Genomic DNA, 25,315 nt, shown 5'->3' on the forward strand with positions numbered 1-25,315 from the left:
TGCTCAACAGGAAGGTTTCCCCATCCCCATCGAGTGTGTGGATGGAGGAATCAAGTCCTTTTTTTTTTTTGTTCAACCCACAAAACAAATTACTAATGTATGTGCTGCTTTACACAAAAGCAGACACAACTGACAAAAGCCTCCACAGCTATTGTTTAGACTTGAACGTCACAACTGCTCCTTTGAAATAAAGCTGCAATGTAAAAAAAAAAGTTTCCCTGTCAGCTGATGAGTTACCAAGTAACAGTCAGTAAACAAAGCTGTCTCCATGGTTCCCCTGTCAGTGTTTCAGTGTGTGTGATAGCCAAAGAGGAATCAGCATGGCTCTACCTCTCCTTCCTGGGAATTCCTTTAATAGAAATGTACGTATTCTTTGATGATTTTCTTTTTTACATGTACATGATATTTATATAGAATTGCCCATAGAACTTGTTACATACTTTCTCCATAGTGTGTGTGATAGTGTAACAAAACTGCTGTATAACTAAAGTGACCTAAAGTAGTATTGTTTCTTTTTTTTTTTTCTGTTTTCTTTCCCAACATAGCATCTAAAAGTTTTATATTGAAAGTTAAGGTCGTTTCATCTCACTGGCTGCGTTAGAGCCAATTTTTTGAAACGTCAAATAGTACAGTTCATTATGTTCTATTGGCCACAGCATGGTGCGAGGTGGAGGATTGCGTTGCACTGCATTGAAAACAAATTTGTGCATGCCATAATTTCAAATGTGCTGCCTGTGTTAAACCTTCCTTTGCCAGTTTTCAGATTCAAAGAGCCCATTAAGCTGTGGTTCAAATTGGTGCGATTTGGCATGCGATCTGACATTACAAAATAGCATGACAAGTCGCACCCCATTGCCGGCAATGGAACTGTTCAAATGGTTACAATTCAAGTTGCAGCGACTTTGAAAACGTATCCTGCACCCTTTTTTGGGACTTCATTGCGAATTTCATAGACTTCTGTTAAATTAAGTTGCAAGCCACAATGAAAGAAATAGCAGTGTTTCCACAATACGTGTTGATACAATTGCATCGCAATACATCACAGCACTGCAGATTTTTATTTTGGTATTCCGAGGACCCCTTTAACCCTTTTACACCATCGCCGCACGCGGCTCACAGCAGGGGTCCGGTGCATCCTGGTTCACTATTTCAGGTCCGATTTCTGCCTGAATTCCGACCTGAAACGGGCCAAAAGGTGCACAGGGCTCCTGTACCGCAGAGAAGATATGTGAACCGGCTCCATAGAGTCTCCTGCTATTGTGAATTGGATGCAGGTTCCTGACTATAGGGGCCTGACTATACTCACACGGGGTGACACAGGCCACCAACAAGAGTGCCAAGGACTGACATAGTGCGAGGACCCTTGTCTTTTTTTCTGGGTCAAATACTGAGTATGGTGGTCACGAACTCCATAAACGGTGCCAGGGCTTGTGAGATCTACAGCTATTCATCCTGTGATCCTGTGATACTCAGCCAGAGATCGCCTGTGCAAGCTAAAGGCCTTGGCTGGGCTATAGCCACATGCCTTTTTTGCTTGCCTTTCGGTAAGCAGGTTTCTCTTAAGGTGACAGGCACTTTTTGGTTGAATTCACTGTGGTGCCATTAGGAAGATGATTCATTCCATCCTATATGTATATCAATAACATGCCGTTTTAATGAAGATTTTTTTCCTGCAATATTTTTTTATTTTATATTGACTAAAGGTAGAGTTATTAGCACTGTAAGATTTATTTTTGCCATCTGTGTCCAATTGGGGAGATTACCCTTCACCCATGTCCCATAGAAAAAACAGGAAATAAAAGGAAACCCTGCAAAGTGAGGGATTCATTGGTTTTCACTTAGCAGGGTTACCATAACTAGTGTCCCCATTGGAAAATATTCCCACTATTACTGTTCTTGGATAAACCCATAGGTGTGCGCAGCCTATTGCATTAAGGTGTGCACCTCAAAGCTCAAACACATGCGTGTGTGTTTACATATTTATGGCCCTGGCACATTGGTCTCCCTGCTACCACACAGAGCAATAATGCTAATGAGCACTAGGTGATTAGGGTGTGCCCAGACACATTGGCACACCCTATGCTCACCCCTATAGATAAACCAAAACTTGGGATTTTCTTTTACTTTCATTGAAATTTGTAAACAGGACAAATTGAGAGGACAAATCTCCTTAACAGGAACACAGACAGAAATAAAAACTGACAGGCGCTCTAATCCCTCTCCATTGTATCCAAAGCTAAAAGAAAAAGTTTAGCTTTAGTTATATTTTAGTGCCTGAACCCAGTTTTGCAATTTTGACATATATTAGTAAAACTGTACATATCATCACAATTACCTAATATATGCAGGTGGATTATACCTTGTTTTTTCTCTGGACAGATTGAGGGATTTTACTTGGTTGCAAATGATGATGAATATTTCCTGATTTTTATTATTAAAGGAAAACCAACCCCCAAATTTTTTTTTTAGCAGCTTGCAGGCCACCCACAGTACATTTACTGTGAACAGGAGGCAGTTGCAGTTCCAACTACGTACCCGTATGTTGGTTAGCATATGCACACTAGCGAGTCCCCTGGGGCATGATCCCGTGACCGCTGTGTCCATGACCGTGACTGCTATGACCATGTGATTTCTATAATTGGTCATAGTGATCGCATGATTACAATGTAAACATAACAGTGAGGAATGGCTTCCATTCATGACTGTTTTTCTTACTATTGTGATGCTTTCATTGGCCCACAGCTATCACATGGTACCTGGGTCAATCACAGCACCCTGTACCATGTGATTAGCTGTAGCCAATCACAGATCACAATAGTAAGCAAGCTGTCATGAATGAAGCCATTCATGGCAGCTTAAACTATTGCTTAATAAATAAAAATCCCTGATCACTCCCACTCTCACTGTTACTATGGACACTGAACTACTCTTATGATATTATGTAAATATTCACAAAAGTGATGTGAACTGGCTGGCTGGAGGAGATACAGCACATGGAGACATTGTTTACATTGAAACTGGGCACGACAGAAGAGGTGTGATTAAAAAAGTAAAGGAAATTGGGTGTGGGGGGAGGAGGAAGGCAAGGAGTTGTGCTTGGTAAAGGAAAGGAAGTGGGGGGAAGTTGAATGTGGGAACTATGGAAGGCAGGGCAGGTATGATTGATAAAGGGAAGGTAGTGGGGGAAAGGGCGATGTGGAAAGTGGGGTCCACAGGGAAGGTGTTATTGATAAAGAGAAGGAAGTGGGGGGAAGTGGAATGTAGAAACTAGAAAATAAAAGAGAGGTGTGATTGAAAAAGAAAAACAAGTGTGGGGGGAGTGGAATGTGGGAATTGAGAAAGGCAGGGGAGGTATGATTGATAAAGGGAAGGTAGTGGGAGGTGTGGAAAGTGGGGTTCACATGGAAGGTGTAATTGATAAATGGAAGGAAGTGGAATGTAGGAACTGGGAAGGTGTGATTGAAAAACAAAGATGTACAGAGATGTGAGTTTTTCTGCACTTGTCTCTGCAAGAGCACAAAGAAAACAATTGTTTTCTATGTGCCTTGTTCACACCACGATTCTGGTATAATATGCATATTTTTTCTGTGTAGGGTTTCCCCGCATTACAATTCGCATGTCAGAGATTGTAACTGGTTCAAACGTCGCCAGAGCCCCTCTGGTGCAAATTGCACAGAAGTCCTGTGCGTCTTCTGGTCCGTTTCAGGTTCGAATTCAGCCCAAAAATCGGACTGAAATCAGGCTGAAACAGTAAACAGGGACGCACCAGACCACTGATGTGAGCCGCTCTGTGCTTCAGTGTGAACCCAGCCTTACAGTTTTTATGCCCATATGATGCCCATATGATGAGAATGAGTCTTTTAGTGATTGGAAAGACTAGACCTGTGTTCCTAATATTAGGTATAGTGGACCCCAATGACGTCAGAGCATGCTGACGAAACGTGTATGCGCAGGGTGCCTTGAGCATGATACGTCATTCCCGCCCCTTGCAACATAGCTGGCGCGCATACAGCATATTGTATGCTGCGATTGATACATTGGCCTTTTAAACTTTTTTAAATAAATTGTGAAGAACTTCACTATGGGAGTCCATTTCTTCCTTTCATTGTCCCACTGATGTATGGACATTTGACGGCACGATTCGATATCAGGAGAATTTCCTTTGTTGGTCTGTTGTCTCTGTGGTTTTGACTACCTGTAATGGGTGTCATGGTGTTCTGGTGAGTAGGATGTTTGGTAGGTGTTGGTGGTGGAAGATACACTCCTAATCGTTTCACCAGGATTAGGAAGACTTATATACACAAATTTATTTGGACAATAATTTCTTGACATTTATTTTTAGATTTTTTTTAACTATTACTATTATGAACACTTTATATGTACTTGGCTAATGTTTAATGTTTTTTGGAGCATGCACTTAAATTATGCACTTGCACTTTATTGTAGTGTATATGATTTATTGTATTAATAATCAATATTTTGACTACTATTTTTATACATATCACAGAGAGCGCGGTTCAGATACATTTATTAATACATTTTTATATCACATATGTTTTTTCACTTACAACAAGCTGCTCTTATTACCAGTATTTGTTCACAGCTAATAACCATTTGCCCAGTTTTGGGGCTAGACCCCTTTTCTTCCCATAGTCTACCCTGTAGTACCAATTGTATAGAAAGTTCTCAGGCTGGTGTTTCGAGCACGCTGTCAGATTCTCAATGTGATGGATTTCTTTAATTTTGGAAAAGTATAATGCAAGGGTTGGGGGTGTCCTGTTTCCAAAGGCCTGCCACCATCAGACATCCCCCCTGTCACCATCATCCCCCCTGCGGGCTGCTTGTCTCTGTCTTTCTCTGAGACTGTAAGTGCACTCACCACCAAGCTCAGTCAGCCTCAGCCAGGCAGGGGTCCATTGCACCAGTGCAGTCCACGCAGCGACCGACTCCCACACGCGCCAGCATCTGTTCAGTGCTCTGTCCACTCTACCATGACGAGGCTTCTCAAATCCGCCCACTCAGACCCTGCCTGACACATCATTGGTTGTGCGGCGGGTGGGCTGGGCTTAGCAGAGGCAGCAGTAAGACTCGGCTTAGGAAGATCGTATGTTCTCGTCAAATTCCGGAACTGCGCACGCGCAGTTCTGTCACGAGCCGGTCGCCGCGATTTTTACTGCCAATTTTATCCTGCCATGGACTTTCAAGGACAGGAGAAAAGTGCCCTGTTTTTACGAGCTGTCCATAAATCTACGGACGGTTGACAACACTGGTGACAGGGTGAGGACGGCTTGGTCATCCACTCTACCAACTCTTCTGCATGTTGTGGCTCAACACGGGCATCTGCTGCCGAAAAAAAATGCCAAGCGTGCCCCACGGCCACGTGCTGAGGATGCACCGTGTCCACGACCACCACTGTTGGCTGTAGACACAGAGTCTGCTTGCCCTCTTTTAGTGGCCTGTGAGTGTCTGCCTCTTGTTCGTGGCCTTTCAGACATACTGTACAATTAGATTAGCAAAACAACGCCTGAAGTTTACTAAAAACAGTACACCAGGAATGATCTACAGTCAGGTATAGGCTTGGCTAGACTATGATGCAGTGGATACATATTTTATGAACTGCAGCTCACTGACTCGCCTGCCTGAAAGTGTCTTTGAACACATACACCAGGAATGGCCTACAGTCAGGTATAGGCTTGGCTGGACTACGCAGTGGATATATATTTTATGAACTGCAGCTCACTGAGTCACCTGCCTGCCTGCCTGAATGTATCTTTGAACATGTACAACAGGAATTGCCTACAGTCAGGTATAGGCTTGGCTGGTCTACAATGCAGTGGATATATATATTATGAACTGTAGCTCACTGAGTCACCTACCTGCCTGAAAGTGTCTTTGAACACGTACACCAGGAATGGCCTACAGTCAGGTATAGGCTTGGCTGGACTACAATGCAGTGGATATATATATATATATATATATATATATATATATATATATATATATATATATATATATATATATATATATATATATATATATATATATTATGCACTGCAGCTCACTGAGTCATCTGCCTGCCTGAAAATGTCTTTGAACATGTTACACCAGGAATGGCCTACAGTCAGGCATAGGCTTGGCTGGACTACAATGCAGTGGATATATATTTTATGAACTGCAGCTCACTGAGTCACCTGCCTGCCTGAAAGTGTCTTTGAACATGTACACCAGGAATGGCCTACAGTCAGGTATAGGCTTGGCTGGACTACAATGCAGTGGATATATGTGTAGCGCCTGGCTACTTTCATAGCCGGTGCTGCTGTAAATTTAGAGGGGTCAGAGAGTTAGTTGCCTCTGACCATGTTTATTTGGGCTAAATGTAAGGCCTCTGTTCCAGCTCTGGCTGTGCTGTGTGCCCATGCATGCTGTCTGGGGACTTCCAGGCACCCCTAGATGGTAGGTGGCAGAAGAGTCAGGGTCGTGTGGATACTTCTCCTCGGCAGCCAATCAGGATGGTTGATCGCCTCGCTGTGCATGCTGGGGAGGGGTATTTAGGGGGCAGACGCCATTGGTTGGGCGTCGTCGCCTTGCTGCCATCCACCTGGGCAGTCATCCCACAAACCCATGTGTGGCCCTCCTGGCCGGGGTGTATGTGTTGCAGTGTTTCTGGCTCCGGAACCACGTTGGCCCGGAGCACCTAATCTACCTGCGGGCCCAGTATATAGGCTGGGTCCGTTATATTCAAGTGGTCCTGGGCTGTCCGTCCTATGGGAGGAGGCCGATTGCTGGAGAACCTGTCCGGGAGATACCGAGCATGAGGCTGGTGTCTCAGGAGAGGCCTAATTGTTCATCGAAGGACTCTTCATTTCTGAGAGGCTGGACGATGGTCGCCTACCAGTTCCTGACTAAACTAAAGCTGTTAGAAGGAGATCCGGGTGCTGATTCCAGTTGAGAAGGATTTTGGACCAAATCTATCTCCACCTTTGGGAGGGTCTGTGGCAGAGACTTCACCCTGGGGTTTCCGAGTGACACTCTGGCTGCTAGGCTGGTGAGAGAGGCCTATCCAGGTGCGCTATACCCACTTTGGCTAAAGTGGCGAAGAGAATTGTCGTTGGAAGCAGGACTGTTTCCAGTAACCAGTTAAACCTGAATCGCCTTCCATACCTTCTATCCCTTCACCTTTTCTACTATTTACCATTTTTTACCCTGTTGGGTAATAAAAGCACAGAAAAGACACCTGTTGTGTGGACTTTGACTTTATTACAGCTCTCATCCAGTACCCTAGACGGCGGGAAGACAGGGGTAACGTGCCACCCAAATCAAACCAGCAGCTCTTTCGGGGGTAGTGCTACATATATGTAAGAGACTGGATATATATTTTATCCACTGCAGCTCACTGAGTCGCCTGCCTGAAAGTGTCTTTGAACACGTACACCAGGAATGGCCTACAGTCAGGTATAGGCTTGGCAAGCTTGTATGTATATATATATATATATATATATATATATATATATATATATATATTAAATGCACTGCAGCTAACTGAATCAACTGCCCGCCAGAAGTATTTTATAAACAGTACATAGTTACATAGTTAGTCAGGTTGAAAAAAGACACAAGTCCATCCAGTTCAACCACAAAAAATAAAAAAACAAAAATAAAAAACACAGTAAAATCCTATACACCCAACTCCATTCCCACAGTTGATCCAGAGGAAGGCAAAAAACCCCAGCAGAGCATGATCCAATTTGCTACAGCAGGGGAAAAAATTCCCTCCTGATCCCCCGAGAGGCAATCGGATTTACCCTGGATCAACTTTACCTACAAATCTTAATACTCAAGTTATATTCTGTACATTTAGGAAAGAATCCAGGCCTTTCTTAAAGCAATCTACTGAGCTGGCCAGAACCACCTCTGGAGGGAGTCTGTTCCACATTTTCACAGCTCTTACTGTGAAAAAACCTTTCCGTATTTGGAGGTGAAATCTCTTTTCCTCTAGACGTAAAGAGTGCCCCCTTGTCCTCAGTGTTGACCGTAAAGTGAATAACTCAACACCAAGTTCACTGTATGGACCTCTTATATATTTGTACATGTTGATCATATCCCCCCTTATTCTCCTCTTCTCAAGAGTGAATAAATTCAGTTCCTCTAATCTTTCCTCATAGCTGAGCTCCTCCATGCCTCTTATCAGTTTGGTTGCCCTTCTCTGCACTTTCTCCAGTTCTCCGATGTCCTTTTTGAGAACTGGAGCCCAAAACTGAACTGCATATTCCAGATGAGGTCTTACCAATGATTTGTACAGGGGCAAAATTATATCTCTGTCTCTGGAGTCCATACCTCTCTTAATACAAGAAAGGACTTTGCTCGCTTTGGAAACCGCAGCTTGGCATTGCATGCCATTATTGAGCTTATGATCAACTAAAACCCCCAGATCCTTCTCCACTACAGATCCCCCCAGTTGTACTCCCCCTAGTATGTATGATGCATGCATATTCTTAGCCCCCAAGTGCATAACTTTACATTTATCTACATTAAACCTCATCTGCCACTTAGTCGCCCAATTAGACAGAGCATTGAGGTCGGCTTGTAAATTGGAGACATCCTGTAAGGACGTTATTCCACTGCATAGCTTGGTGTCATCTGCAAAGACAGAAATGTTACTTTTGATCTCAGACCCAATATCATTTATAAATATATTGAAAAGTAAGGGTCCCAGCACTGAACCTTGGGGTACACCACTGATAACCTTGGACCATTCAGAGTAAGAATCATTAACCACGACTCTCTGAATTCTGTCTTTCAGCCAGTTTTCTATCCATTTACAAACTGATATATCCAATCCTGTAGACCTTACCTTACACATGAGCCGTGTGTGCGGAACTGTATCGAACGCTTTTTCAAAATCCAAGTATACCACGTCCACAGCCACGCCTCTGTCCAGGGTTTTACTTACCTCTTCATAAAAGGAAATCAGGTTTGTCTGACAACTGTCATTCATGAATCCATGTTGTCTGCTGCTTAAATAGTTTTTTTCCAGCAAGAACTCATCCATGTGGTCTTTTATTAAACGTTCCAGTATCTTCCCAACTATAGAAGTTAAACTAACAGGTCTATAGTTACTTGGTAAAGACTTTGTTCCCTTTTTAAATATGGGCACCACATTGGCCCTGCGCCAATCCAGTGGTACTATTCCTGTCTTTAATGAGTCCCTAAATATTAGATACAGTGGCTTTGAAATGACAGAGCTCAACTCACCTAGGATCCGTGGATGGATGCCATCAGGTCCAGGTGCTTTATCCACCTTTATTCTGTCTAAATATTTCTGGACCATATCACTTTTGAGCCATTGTGGATTTGAGGCTGTGTCACTCCCACCCCCATTTTGGACATGAGCTCCCCCATGCTCCATTGTATACACAGAGCTGAAGAAAACATTTAATAAATTTGCCTTCTCTTTGTCCCCAGTCACCCACTCTAGATTATTTTGTAAGGGGCCTACATGCTCAGACTTCACCTTTTTACTATTAATATATTTAAAGAATTTTTTGGGGTTTGTCCTACTATCTTTTGCAATCTGTCGTTCGTTTTGAATTTTTGCATCCTTGATTTCCTTTTTGCATATCCTGTTATATTCTTTGTAACATTTAAACAACACTAGTGTTCCTTCATTTTCATATTTTTTAAAAGCTACTTTCTTTTTGTTTATAGCTTTTTTAACTTTGACCGTGAGCCACATAGGTTTTATTTTTAGCCTTTTAAACTTATTGCCCATGGGAACATACTTTGCAGTGAGGTTCCACACAGTCTTTTTGAAGAATTCCCATTTCTGTTCTGTGTTCAGCTGTGCCAATAGTCCCTCCCAGTCCAAGTCCTGGAGAGCAGCCCTCATCCTTGGAAAATTTGCTCTCTTAAAATTTAGTGTTTTAATATTTCCTGTATGTATTTCTTGCTTATAGTTAATATTAAATGAAATCATGTTATGATCACTGCTACCCAGGTGTTCCTTTATCTGAACATTAGTAATAAGCTCTGCATGGTTTGAGATTATCAGGTCCAACAGGGCATCATTCCTAGTTGGGGCCTCAATAAACTGCACCATAAAATTGTCCTGCAATAGGTTTTTAAATTTTTGTCCTTTAACTGTCCCAGAAGTGCCATTAATCCAGTCAATTTCTGGGTAGTTAAAATCCCCCATTATTATCACCGTCCCAGACCTTGCAGCCCTTTCCATCTGTGCAAGGAGCTGAGTCTCCACCTCCTCATTAACATTGGGTGGTTTATAACAAACTCCAATGATTAATTTTGAACTACGCACATCTGTATGCAGTTCCACCCATAATGCTTCAGCCTCATCACACTCTCCATCAACCAGGTTCTCTTTCACGCTTGCTTTGAGGTCACTTCTCACATAGAGACAGACCCCTCCACCTTTCCTTTTTACCCTGTCTTTCGGAAAGAGAGCATAGCCAGGAATATTAATAGCCCAGTCATGTGAGGATTGAAGCCAAGTTTCAGCAATACCGATTACATCATAGCTCTCCTCATGCACCAGAGCTTCCAGCTCACCTGTTTTGCTTGGCAGACTTCTGGCATTGGTGAACAAACACTTAAATGTATTGTTACATTTTTTTTCTCTGGTGTTTTTCATATAATTTATAGTAGTACAAATGGCACTATTATTTCCAGTGGCTGTTTGCAACATGGGAACTTTCTTGTCACCTGCCATAACCTTTCCCCCATCTATCCCCATTCCACTCTCCATTAATGTCTGACCACTAACTGACCTGTCTGCTCGATGTAATTCTAATTCACCCTCCCCCCTCAATCCTACACCAGGAATGGTCTGCAGTGAGATCGAGCTGCACAGGATACAGTATATATATACATATATAAAAGCTGGGATGTATATATATTGAATACGCTGCAGCTAACTGAATCAACTGCCTACATGAAGTCATTTAGAAACAGTACAACAGGAATGGTCTGCAGTGAGATCTAGCTAAACTGGATACAGTCTATATATATATATATATATATATATATATATATATATATATATATATATATATATATATATATATATATACAAACCCGGGATGCGTATATATATACTAAATACACTGAAGCTAACTATCTCTCTCTCAACAAACGCCACCAACACAATACACACGGCCGATGTGCAGGAGGCATTTTATAGTGTGGGGCGTGGACTTAACCCCCTCAGCCATAATTGGCCAAAGGCACCCCAATTACGGCTCTCCTCGCTGACAGCGCTGTGATTGGCCAAAGCATGCGGGTCATAGTGCATGCTTGGCCAATCATCAGCCAGCAATGCACTGCGATGAACGGCCCATAATGTTCGATCTTCATCGAATGATCGAACAGCCGATGTTTGAGTCAAACTCATGTTCGACTCAAACAGGTAGCCCATCCCTAATTCTGAGCACTCACTGAAGTAGTTTTTGTTGATTAGGTGAAATTGGCTAAAATGTTTAAATATGTATGGAACTTCAATGTTCATTTCCTGCCAGTATAATCTTCTCTGCTCTGGTCATGCGTGCATAGTCCATCCCCAAATTGTATTGTAATGTTGTGATATATAGTGCGGTATAGCTGTAAACTATATACAGTATACAATATATTATATATTTTTTTATATTTTCAGCTAGGAAAAGAAAAGTTCCATAAGTCTCAGCATTTTGGCTACTCCAATGATATCTCTATGTTGCTGGGTGAAGAGAAGTCAGGCATTGGAGGAGAACCACTTCCTGGACAGAAATTGAAGCCTAAGTACAGTGTCTTCCCTCGAGGAATAGGCAGTGATGCTCCTTCTTGGGTTGCATTTGATAAACAGGTGTGTATTTTGTTTGTGCAAATATTGGTGGGTTGGATCTGGATAAGGTATGGAAGAATTGGTACTCAACAACTTAAGACCCGGACCATTACGCAGGTAAAGGACCTGGCCAGTTTTTGCGATTCGGCACTGCGTCGCTTTAACTGACAATTACGCGGTTGTGCGATGTGGCTCCCAAACAAAATTGGCGTCCTTTTTTTCCCACAAATAGAGCTTTCTTTTGGAGGTATTTCTTTTCAAATTTTTTATTGAGTAGTCACACACAGAGTACAAAACAGGTATTTTCAGATTGTCATATCAAGAAAAATGTCATGGTACAGACTTAGCGAGCCAAATAAAACCATATTAACAAGAGTGCAGTATACAAGCCATGAACAGCAAACAGTCAGATCATGGAATGTTAGATACATTGAAGCAAAGTAGATAGACCATAGGTCCAACATCAGAAAACGTATAAAGAAAACATTAGAAAGGGTAAGAGTGCCAATCCGTTATCAACATACATTTAGGAAGAGTACTCAGTAGTCAAACGAGGGAAAGGCCGTAAAATAAATCCAGGCACTAGTCAGTTGGTGTGCCAGAACGGATTCACTTAGGGCATTTCAGGCAAAATAAAATGTAAAAAGGGAAGGGGAAAGGGGAGAGAGAAAAGAAACGAAAAGGAAAAGGAGGACAAAAGAGAGAATAAGTAAAGATAGAGAAGGATAAAGGAAGAGAGTCGGCCGGGTCGCACAGACCCCGGAAGGATGTAGTGTAATAGGTCAAGGTTCCTGGTTATGTTTTAGTTACACTGTTACAACTCTTCTCGTTCCCCGGATGACTACGTCACCAGCAAAGCAGTGTCAAAGTCTGGAGGAAGAAAGTGTTCCACCCAGGGGGTCCAGGTTTTGTCGTGTTGGGCCATTCGATCCAAAATTGTAGCCTCTATTTTACTATGTATCATAGCTTGGGTCACCCTGTTTTTTACTTCCGCCATGTGTATATTCGGGGTCTTCCAGGCCCTGGCTATAGATTGTTTAGCAGCAGTGGTCAATTGTAATAAAAGCCTAATTTGGGCTCTGGTGTAGTCCTGTTGCACATGATTTAAGAGAGCTAGGGATGGATCAGGAAGAAGTTCGTCATTGAGGAGGGTGGAGGCCATACGGAATATTAATACCCAAAACCGTTGCACTACCGGGCATGACCACCAAATATGTTCATGTGTTCCCCTCCCTCCGCATCCCCGGAAGCAAATGGGCGGATAATTTGGCAAAAATTTAGAAATCCTTGCGGGGACCAAGTACCACCGCATGAGGACCTTATAGTTGGCCTCGAGGGCCACAATATTCTGGGAAGAGGATTTTGTGCGGGTCCAAATTTCGGTCCAGTCCTCCCTATCCAGTGTAATCTGAAGGTCCTTAGACCACTGTGCAGCATACAGGGGGAGATCATTCGAGGAAGTGGTGAGGTGACTGTAAATTCGAGAGATAACACCAGGGGCATGGGGGTCCGACTTACAAATATTTTCATAAAAGGACATGCTGTCCAGGGAGGAGCAACCACCAATTACTGAACGTACAAAATGAGTTATCTGAAGGTAACGAAAACATTCCCCGGAAGGAAGTTTGGCCTGGGTCTGTAGATCCGGGAAGGATTTGAGAGTAGTGCCTGTGAGAAGATCACCTACCCGGTATAACCCTGCCTAGCGCCAGAGCCGGAAAGACTCAGGCTCCGCGTAGGCAGGATAAAAAAGCGGGTGACCTAGGAAGGAAAGTAACGGGGCATGGGAAGACAACAGATGAAAACGTCCAGATAAACTGTCCCAGAGCTTGAGTGAGTGGCGCGTAACCGGGTTTATGATAGGGCCTCGGGCCAACGGAGGCAACCAGAGGAGATTAGACACTGGAAAAAGGGAAAATATCCACGGCCTCTAAACTGACCCATATTGGAGTTTCCGATAGAGCGTGATAAAGTGTGATCTGAGAAAGCTGAGCGGCCTGGTAATAGCGGGCAAAGTTGGGGATCCCCAAACCTCCACTAGGTTTATTACGAAGGAGAACAGATCTAGAAACTCTGGGTTTTATGGGGCCCCAGATATATTTAAAAACCCTGGATTGGATAACACGGTGAAAGTAAGAGGGGACAGAAATCGGGAGGACTCTATATAAATATAAAAGTTTTGGGAGTAGGGACATCTTGACGGCTGCTACACGTCCTAACCAGGAAACGCAGAGTGGTTTCCAGGAATCCAAGAGAGAAGTTAAGTGTGACAGCATATTCCTATGTAATTAGACCTGTAAAGAGAGGACGGATCAGATGGGAGCTGTATACCCAGGTATGGAAGAGATGTGGTGGACCAAGTAAAAGGAAAATATTCTTGTAGATGGGCAACTTCTGAGCAGGGAAGAGATACATTGAGGGCCTTTGATTTGGCTTTGTTCACTTCTAAACCAGAGATACCTGCAAACTTTTCCATGATTTGGATAAGGTTCGGGAGAGTTGTGCGGGGAGAGGTGACAAATAGAAGCGCATCATCTGCGAATAAGCAGACTTTATGGGTAGTAGAAGCCACCTCTAAACCTTTGATGTCAGGGCTAGCCCTAATCAGGGCCGCCAAGGGCTCTATCGCCAAGGCGAATATTAAAGGGGAGAGGGGGCACCCCTGCCTAGTTCCTCTACGTATCTGGAGACTTTCTGAGCGGAAGCCAGAATATTTAATGTAAGCTTGAGGCTGATTATAAAGGGAATTCACCCATTGCAAAAAATGTGGACCGAAGCCCCAACGGGCTAGGATGTAGTTTAGATAGGGCCAGGAGACCGTATCAAAAGCTTTTCTAATGTCCAGGGACAGCAGGTGCATAGGAATCTTACGTGTTCTGGCTAGATGTTGTAAAAGAACTACTCTTCTAATATTATCACCGGCCTGTCGGCGCGGAATAAACCCTACCTGATCCTTATGAATCAGTCTACCTATAATGGGATTAAGGCGTAGAGCCATTACTTTGGCCAATAATTTAACATCAAGATTAAGTAATGAGATAGGCCTAAAGTTTGACCAAAGCGAATTGTCTACATTGGGTTTGGGAATCATGGCTATTATGGCTGTCAATGTGTCTCGACCAAAAGAGTGATGTTGAAGCAAGGCATTGAAGGACTTAGTGAGAAGTGGGGCAAGGGTACTGGCAAATTTTTTGAAGTAAGTGGCTGAGAGTCCGTCAGGTCCCGGTCTTTTGTGGGTTTTAAGAGTCTTGATAGCGGCAAGGATCTCTTCAGTCGTGATGGGCTTCTCAAGGGATTCACGATTAGAGTCTGATAGAGTGGGAAAAGGGACATTTTGAAATAACGCCTCTGCAGTAGAGGAAGAGAAGGAGGACTGGACATTATAAAGGTCCTGTAACCGTTTCCGGAACTCGGCTAGAACTTTCACGGGATTGCTAGTATACGTGTTTTTATCCGTACGTAGTCTGATAGGAACGTGGTTCCTATCTGGACGACGAAGACGAAGGGCCAAAAAGGAGTCTGGTTTATTAGCCTTAGTGTAGATAGTATGATTCGACCTGCGAATAGCCTTGTCAGCTAATTCAGCCAGTGCTAAGTCTAGTTCTGTCCTAGCTTTTTCCATTTGTATTCTATAAACCTCAGACGGGGAGGACTGAAATTGGAGAAAACACTGATGGAAAGCACGTTCCAAGTCAGCTAGCCTGGCTTTCCTATCGCGATTGAGGTGGGTAGAGACTGAGATGCATTTACCCTTAATTACAGGCTTGTGTGCTTCCCAAAGAAGAACAGGAGAAATGTCAGGGGTAGAGTTAAATTTCAGATAATCTGTCAGGGCAATTTGGATGTCAAAACAATAAGATTGATTAGTAAGGTGAGCTTCATTTATACACCAAGTACGGTCCCTGGACATAGGGATTAGGGAAGAGACCGTGGTAAGTACTGCACAGTGATCAGACCAAGAGATAGGCTGGATAGTGGAGTTAAGCAATATGGGGGAGGAAGCAACTGGGATAAAGATATGGTCAATTCTAGAGAAAGATTTATGAGGGTATGAATAGAAGGTGTAATTTTTCTTTGTTGGGTTGCATTCACGCCAAGAGTCAAGCAAAGAAGCCTGTTGTAAGAGTTTCCGAAAACGCACAGAGGGAGAATACTGATCAGGAGCATAAGGTGATTTATCTATGTGAGGTTGTAATGTCAAATTGGAGTCACCACATAGGAACAGTGTTCCCTTACAGTGAGAACGGACCACTTGGAATAAGTGTGTGAAGAAGGGGTTCGGGTTCGTATTTGGGGCATAATAAGAGACAAGGGTAGTCTCCACATCTTGTAGGTGACCCACTAGTATAATATAGCGACCTTCGGGGTCTTTGATTTCAGAGGAGACTGTGAAAGGAAGAGTGTGATGAAAAGCAATCAGGACTCCGCGGTGTTTTGTGTGAGCCGATGCAGTGAATACTTGGGGATAACGGGAGCTAAAAAATTTGGGAGTAGATTGAGTAGAAAAATGTGTTTCCTGAAGGGCAACTATACCTGCTTTCAGAGATGCGAATGTTTGAAAAGCTTTGACCCTCTTATTAAGGAGCCATGAGGGAACGGATGAGAAAGATAGGAATGACACCTTCAGGACCATGGGACCCAGCCGACCTGGGAAAAAGAGTAACAGAGAGAAAAGAAAAGGAAGTAGAGAGGGAAGGTAAAAGACAAGAGTAACCATGTAGGGCAAGCAAATGGTCATGGAGAGGGAGAAGAGACTAACTCTATCGCCCGACCAAATAGTACACCAACACAGAGGCCAGCCAGCTAGCCCGTGGGTGGGTGGACCGTGGAAAGGGGGAGCAGTGACAGGTCCCCGCCACTAACGGGATATACAAAACACATATTCGAGAGAAAAATTTGCAACAGTCAATTGACTAACTAAACGGATTGTGCTTAGGAGCATTAATAACAAGACAGATAATAAGTACCGGAGCCTTCACAAATATTAGGACTAAAATCTACAACCAAACCCCTCGGCCACCCCGAGGGGGTACCCGAGAAGGTCCGGTCTATCAGGAGGCCAAAAAACAAAAAACAAAAAAGAATACCTAGGGATAAAGGCCGGGGGGGAGGCCAGGGGAAGGCGTGGATGTGGGTAGGGGAGGGAAGGGAAGGGGGAAGGAAGGACAGAGGCAGGGAGGATAGAGGGGGGGTAAAGGGGGGGGACATAAAGAATAGACATAAGGAATGAAGGGGGGGGGGGAAAGGAGGGAGGAGGGGGGAAGGAGGGAGTGGGGGGGGAGAGGAAGGACTGGGGGGGGGGGAGAGGGAAGAAGGGGGGATTCAGAGGAGCAGGGCCTAAAAATACATTCAGTGATAAAGAGTAATAGGGTTAGCCCTGCATCAAGTAGGTAACAACAGGGGATCTCCAGCTCACAATGCAGCAAACACTGGTGGTCAACACCCGTCAGCACCGAATGGATACAGGCGGAGGTCGAGCCACACCTGCATAGGAATATTTAGGGCGAGGGGAAATAGGCTAGCACATTCCATCTAAAGCATCAGCATCAAGAAATATAACTGTAGAACTTTGTAAAACTGTCATTAAAAAAATAAATAAATAAATAAATAAAAATAAACAGAACAAAAATCCACTACAATGTGGTGTAACACTGAACCTGGGCAACCCCTAGGAGCGATAGGAGATTGCAGCAGCCTCCTCCTCGGGAAGGGGGAGACCAAAGGCAGGCAGTCCCTGAGTGCCTCGAGTGGAGAATCGTCAGTGGGTATAGCGATGGATAACAGAGGATCCAGACGATTCGATCAACTCAGCAAAGGAGGCTTGTTCCGACATCAGGGGAGATGCAAAAAACCTGCAAGAGAAAAGGGTGAACAGACACACTCAATGGGGTGAGTACAGTTGGCGATCGGATGATCCATCTTTCGGCAAGCGGGCAGGGTTTCCCTTACGAACAGAGGATGGTCCCGGCTGGGATCTCTGTGGGGTGGCCGCGTATGGGTGAGTAGCGTTACGGGCCGGGGTGCGAGGCAAGGCAGTCTCTGAAATCTGTGCCGGATCAATCAGATGAAGAGTTTCCAGTAGGCGCTGGAGGGATTCCGGCGATGTGCAGGTATGTTGTTGACCTTGGTAGGAGAATTGCAGGGCAAAAGGAAATCGCCATGTGTACTTCAGTCGATGCTGCATGAGCACTTGTAGTTGTGGTTTCATGGCCCGTCGTTTTGCGATTGTAAGTGGAGCCAGGTCAGAAAAAAGCTGGTAGGTATGGCCCTGGAACAGGAGAGCGTCCTTATTGCGGGCAGCCGCGAGCAATTGGTCCTTCGTGCGGAAGTAATGCAATTTTACGATGATGTCCCGCGGGGGGCCTTCTTGCTGGCGTCGGGTTAGGGCCCTGTGAATACGGTCAAATTCCAATCTTTCGATCGGTATAGAGGACGCTGAGAGCTCCTGGAACAGGGCAGTGGAAAAAGACTGGAGATCGTCAATAGTCTCGGGAATGCCGTGAATGCGTAAGTTTGACCTACGAGAACGGTTTTCCGCGTCCTCTAAACGTGAGAGGAGAGCGGCATTCTCATCACGCAGAGCCGCCTGCTCCTGGGCCTGTTCTTGGAGGGTGAGCTCCATGTCATCTACCCGAGTCTCTAAATCTGATGTCCGCTGGCCGAGCTCTCTGATCTCACGGGTTAGTCTATTGGTGATTTGATCCGAAGTCGTTTTAAGGGCCCTATGCAGCATAGATTCCATATGTTTAAGAAAGTCTGTCTGGGACATACCTGACGATGGTAAAGCATGGGAATCGCTGGTATGAAATTCGGTGCATTCATCTTCCTCGCTGTCTGCCTGCAGGGCTCTGTCCGGGGAGGCGGCCTGTTGCTTAGCCAGGGCCTTCGCCGCCATCTTGGAAGAGGCGCGGGCCAGGGCTTCCTTGATCGGTTTAGGCTTCGTTTTGCCGCGATGGCCGGTTAAAACCATCCCGGATGAGGCAGAGTCCGTTCCGGAGGAGGGTGCTCGAAAAAGCAGGGTTGCTGCGCGGTTCAGGAGGTTGATTAGGTCCCGATATAGTGGCGGGGAGTGCGGAGCTCTAAAGGAACACTTCCTCCATCGTGAGCCTCGCGCATGCGCCCTCCCTTTTGGAGGTATTTGATCACCTCTGCGGTTTTTATTTTTTGCTCTATAAACAAAAATAGAGCGACAATTTTGAAAAAAAAACAACAATATTTTTTACTTTTTGCTATAATAAATACCCCCAAAAAAGATATAAAAAAACATATTTTTTTCTCAGTTTAGGTCGATACGTATTCTTGTACATATTTTTGTTAAAAAAAAAATCGCAATAATCGTTTATCGATTGGTTTGCGCAAAATTTATATAGCCGGGTTCTCAAAGACTTACGACGGCGTATCAGTAGATACGCCGTCGTAAGTCCGAATCCGCGCCGTCGTATCTTTAAGCGTATTCTCAGTCTGACATATGCTTCTCTGTTGCTAAGATACGACCGGCGTAAATCTCCTACGCCGTCGTATCTTAGCTGCATATTTATGCTGGCCGCTAGGGGCGTGTACGCTGATTTACGCCTAGAATATGCAAATGACCTAGATACGCCGATTCACAAACGCCCGATACGCTGTTTACGTAAGGCGTTTTTCCGGCGTAAAGATAAACCACCAAAAAGATGGCGCAGCCCATGCAAAGTATAGACGACAGAACAGCCTTTGGATTTTACGTTGTTTGCGTAAGCGTACGTGAATGGGGCTGGGCGTAGGTTACGTTCACGTCGAAAGCAAGAAATCTTTGCGACGTGATTCTGAGCATGCGTGCGCATGCGCCGTACCAACGGCCCTCATTTACATGGGGTCACGAGTAATTTACATGGAGCACGCCCCCTACCTGCCTAATTTGAATTAGGCGGGGTTACGCCGGGTCATTTGCGCTACGCCGACGTAACTTAGGAGGCAAGTGTTTTGTGAATACAGTACTTGCCTCACTATCTTTTGTCGGCGTAATGCAAATGAGATGCGCTACGCCGACCTAAAGAAGCGCCGCTCTACCTGAATCCGGCTAATAGCGTTTACAAAATAGGGGATAGTTTTATTGCATTTTTATTAATATTTTTTTTTTACTACTAATGGCGGCGATCAGCGATTTTTTTCGTGACTGCGGCATTATGGCGGACACATCGGACAATTTTGACACATTTTTGGGACCATTGTCATTTTCACAGCAAAAAATGCTATAAAAATGCATTGTTTACTGTGAAAATGACAATTGCAGTTTGGGAGTTAACCACTAGGGGGCGCTTAATGGGTTAAGTGTGACCTCATATGTGTTTCTAACTGTAGGGGGGCGGAGCTGGACATGTGATGTCATTGATCGCCTTTCCCTATATCAGGGAACAGACGATCAATGACAGCGCCACTGTGAAGAACGGGGAAGGTGCGTTTACACACACCTCTCCCCTTTCTTCAGCTCCTGAGACCGATCATGGGACTCCGGCGGCGATCGGGTCCACAGGTCCCGCGGTCACGAAGCTTCGGACCGGGTCGCGGGCGCGCGCCCGACCCATGGCTGGGCACTTAAAGAGGAAGTAAAGGTACGTGCTTGTGCCCAGCTGTGCCATTCTGTCCACGTACTGTATATGTGCAGGAGGCGGTCCTTAAGTGGTTAATGTATTTCTAAACACAAATACTTACTTTTAGTTTTGGAAAAGTAAGAATTGATTAAAACCCATGTTAATTGTTTTATTTTATATATATTTTTGTTTTATTATTCCTGCTGCATAGATATATGTGCCCCACACACACAACAGGAAGAGAGAGGAAATGTTCACTCTAAGTCAGTTGGCACCTATACAGGTGTTCCTGTTAAAATGTATCCTTTAGACCCCTTTCACACTGAGAAGCTTTAGCACTAAAAATAGCACCTGTAAAGCGACTGAAAAGCGCCTCTTAAGCCTCCCAGTGTGAAAGCCCCGAGTGCTTTCACACTGGGGCAGTGTGCTTGCAGAACCGGAAAAAGTCCTGCAAGCAGCATCTTGGGGCGGTGCGGGAGAGCTGTATACACCGCTCCTAAATCGCCCCTGCATTTGAAATCAATGGGCAGCGTTACAGAATTAAAAATGTACTGGTTTCACAAATAAATAACTAACTAAATTAATGAATAAAGGACTATTACACATTCTATACAAAAAACATATCTTCTGCATAATTTATGTTATTATGAGTAATAAATAGCTGTTTATTTCAGGTTCTGTCATTTGAAGCATTTTTTGAAGAAGATGTTCAACAGAGACAAGAAGAAACCTTCCGCATCAGACAGTGTAAAATATATTTCTATCTTGAAGATGACACAATTCAAGTAGTGGAGCCTCAGATAAAAAACAGCGGAATGTCACAGGGTATGTACAGTTTGATTTCATATTAAACTACTCTTTGAAGGTATAGTCACTGTCTTTTTAATTTGTATACCTATTTGACAATGTTCCTTCATAAAATGTATTACATTTTTTTGTCTCATTTGAAGTGCTAGGTCTCTTTACCCCATTCCTGCCCAGGCCAGTTTTCAGCTTTCTGCATTGTCACACTTTTAATGACAATTTCACAGTTATGCAACACTGTACCAATATGAAATGTGAAATGTTTATAATTTTTTGCTAAACAAACACATTTTTTTATGAATATATATATATATATATATATATATATATATATATATATATATATATATATATATATATTCATAAAAAAAATATATATATATATATATATATATATATATATATCAAATACATATTATGCCTAATCTTTCTTCAATTACACTATATACTGCCACCGAGTAAACAGCCTTATATAGTGTGGGGTGTGGACTTAGCCTTTGGCCAATTATGGCTCTCTCAGCAGAGCACGCTGTGATTAGCCAAAGCATTCAGGTCAGGTGCATGCTTTGGCCAATCATCAGACATCAATGCACTGCGATCTCGCAGTGCATATTTTTGGCGTTCCGTGACTCTCAAATTTGCCAAGAATGCCCCATAAAATTCACTGTTCGAACGGGCGTACACCCGATGTTCGACTCAAACTTACGTTCGACTCGAACATCAGGCTCATCCCTAGTAATAATACCTGTGATTGTTGATCCAGAGAATATTAGGTTGCCATCGGGGGATGAGGAGGACATGTTGTTTTCCCCCCACTGGAGTTAACATTTATAGGTAGTAACACTAGAGATTGTTGATCCAGGGAATTTCTGATTGCCTTCGGGGGATGAGGAAGACATGTTGTTTTCCCCCACTGGAGTAATGCTTTATATGGCTTTTTTTTGCCTTCCTGTGGTTCAACTGTGGGTATAGGGTTCTTTATGAGAAGGTATTCTTTTTATTTATTTATTATATTGGTTAGATGGGCCTGTATCTTGTTTCAAACTAACTATGTAATTATCGGTATGTATATAGCTGTCTTTTTTAAGAGCGTTTTTCAAAATCACATGGTCTATGTGGTGAATTTTGGCAAATTTTTCTTAGTAAAAAAGTATTAAATAGACACAGACGGCTGCATTAATAATCTATCATACATTCATAGGGGGAAGGGAAAATAATATATCTGTGGTAAGATAGTTAAATGACTTTAAGGAAAAACATTTTCTTTTCAATAAAGGAACAATAATCAGACGCCATCGAATTCCACTTCCGCCTCCCAACGATGACCAGTTTTATACCGTGGATCATTTTAACATCAATAAAGATCTTGTGTTTTATTCAAGAACCTTCAAAATTGTAAACTGTGATGAGTTCACCAGGAACTTTTTAAGAAAGCTTGGAGTCAGAATAAATCCACCAGACTCTACTCCACCAGACCCATACTCCACAATGCGCAAACAGGTAAAGATCTCTGCTTTCCTTTGTCTTGGTTATTAGAGTAGAGAGGAACTTCCACCTTGCGTAACTTTGGTGCATTTTACATGGTAAATACTTCTGTATCTTTGATACATTTAGGTAAAAGATTTGCCCAAGTCTGCTATTTAATATAACTGTTCTTCCCTATCCTAATGAAAATGTTTTTTTAATTTTAATCCTGGTTACTACATCTTACAGCATAATTTTTTAAAAGAGTACATTGTGTTTCATTCCCGCTCTTTTAACTTAACTTTCCATGAATGTGCGTCCAGCAACTGCTGGCATCTGAACAATGACAAAGAAGGATTCAATTATACTGGGGAGATGTTATTAACTTTCTTACATACATTTTCCTTCTGGTCATATGATGCCTTCTAGTATTGGCTATACAGCAGTAGATTTTCAAATGGATGTTTAAAATGTACATTGTTCTCTAACTTTCCATGAATGTGTGTCCAGCAACTCCTGGCATCTGAACAATGCCAAAGAAGGATTCAATTATAACGTGGTGATGTTACTAACTTTTTTACCTAAATTTTCCTTCTAGTCATATGATGCTTTCTAGTATTGGCCATACAGTAGTCGATTTTCAAACAAATAAATGTACATTGTTCTCATCAATACATTTGATGATTTGACATACTGTATGTTGTTAAAAAAACTTTTGCCTTTAACATACATTTTTAGAGTGAATGGAATTCCCCAAATAGAAACCACGGGCCAAATCCACAGAAGAGATACTCCGGCGTAAGCCGTCTTATCTCTGGTTCTAACTTTGGAACTGATCCTCAGAAGCAGTTTTCCTAAGTTAGGCAGAAGATCCGACATCTGTAAGGGACTTACACTGCCGGATCTTAGGATGCAGTACCGCATCCGCCACTGGGGGCATTTCGAGTCGAAATGCCTCTGTTAGTATGCAAATTAGCACTTAGGGCGATCCTCAAAGCTTTTGTGCCTAGTTTTTTCGCCGTAAGTGTTAGTTTGCCTGGTGTAAAACTAGGGCTGCTTTTACAAAGTGTAAAGTTAGTCACACCTTGTAAAGGCCCATTCAAGCGACGGCATTTGGTATGCATTCCCGAGGGAGAACTCCACGGCAATTTGTAAATTCCAAACCGGCATGGGTTCCCCCCCAGGAGCATACCAGGCCCTTAGGTCTGTTATGGGTTGTAAGGAGACCCCCCTCCGCCGAAAAATTGACGTAGGGGGTCCCCCTACAATCCATACCAGACCCGTATCCAAAGCACGCTACCCGGCCAGCCAGGAAGGGAGTGGGGACGAGCGAGCGCCCCCCCCCCCTCCTGAGCCGTGCCAGGCCGCATGCCCTCAACATGGGGGGGTTGGGTGCTCTGGGGCAGGGGGGCGCACTGCGGGCCCCCCCACCCCAGAGCACCCTGTCCCCATGTTGATGAGGACAGGACCTCTTCCCGACAACCCTTGCCATTGGTTGTCGGTAGGGTTGTCCAGATACCGATACTAGTATCGGTATCGGGACCGATACCGAGTATTTGCGGGAGTACTCGTACTCGCACAAATGCTCCCGATACCTAAATAGAATACTTTTTTTGTATTTATCAACATGTTCTATGAAAATTCTTTGAGTTTTTTACTACTGCGTGACAAGCAAATAAAACATTTTTATTCATTTTTACTCATTTTTATTCTTTTATAATGTCTTGAGTTAGAGGTCTTCATAATTCTAAAGAAAATATCCTTAGTCTGTATTGTGGTTTGAAAACTGTCACATGACATTTAAAAAAAGTATCGGTATTCGGTATCGGCGACTACATGAAAAAAAGTATCGGTACTTGTACTCAGTCCTAAAAAAGTGGTATCGGGACAACCCTAGTTGTCGGGGTCTGCGGGCGGAGGCTTATCGGAATCTGGGAGTCCCCTTTAATAAGGGGGCCCCCAGATACCGGCCCCCCACCCTAAGTGAATGGATATGGGGTACATCGTACCCCTATCCATTCACCTGTAGGCAAAAAGTAAAAGTTAATAAACACACAACACAAGGTTTTTTAAAATATTTTATTATTCTGCTCCGGAGGCCCCCCCTGTCTTCGTTATTAGCTCAATTACCAGGGGGGGCTTCTTCTTCCACTCTCCGGGGGTCTTCTCCGCTCTCCGGGGGGGGGGGTTTCTGCTTCCGCTCTCCGGGGGGGGCTTCTCCGGACTCCGGGGGGCTTCTTCCATCTTCTCCCCTCTTCCGCTCTTGACTCGGCGAACCCCGGTTCTTCTGCAGCTCTCCGGTGCCTTCTTCTTCAGCGCTGGCTGCCTGCTATGTTTGTGTGTTAGCTCGATTTCTAACAGGCAGCCGGCGCGGTCTTCTGTGACGTCATCTTCTCTTCTGTTCTTCTCCCCTCTTCCGATGTTGCCTCGTCGCCTGTTGTCGCTGTAATGATGGAAGCGCGCCTTGCATCACATTTATATAGGCATCACCGTCCCATCATGCTCCGGCAGGTACCCACGTGGTGTCACAGAAATGTCACAGAACTGCATTCCTGATCCACTCATTTTTAAATCTATGCTGATACACAGTAAAACATGTGCAGTAATCTCCATTTATCAAAGAGATGAATAGAGGCCTGCCATTATCGTT

General features: G+C 43.8%; 1 protein-coding gene across 1 annotated transcript in view; it reads left to right on the forward strand.

Annotated features, from left to right (window-relative positions):
* Nucleotides 1-254: 254 nt before the first annotated feature.
* Nucleotides 255-25,315, forward strand: part of EFHC2 (EF-hand domain containing 2) — a 135,103-nt gene continuing 110,042 nt past the window's right edge. Inside the window, exons 1-4 of the mRNA XM_040338063.1 lie at nt 255-362; nt 11,663-11,851; nt 21,072-21,222; nt 22,478-22,701. Of these exons, the coding sequence (XP_040193997.1) occupies nt 321-362; nt 11,663-11,851; nt 21,072-21,222; nt 22,478-22,701 (606 nt within the window). The 5' untranslated portion in view covers nt 255-320. The remainder of the gene's footprint in view (nt 363-11,662; nt 11,852-21,071; nt 21,223-22,477; nt 22,702-25,315) is intronic.

This window comes from Rana temporaria, chromosome 2 (genome assembly GCF_905171775.1).
Source record: "Rana temporaria chromosome 2, aRanTem1.1, whole genome shotgun sequence".
Classification (NCBI taxonomy): Eukaryota; Metazoa; Chordata; class Amphibia; order Anura; family Ranidae; genus Rana; species Rana temporaria.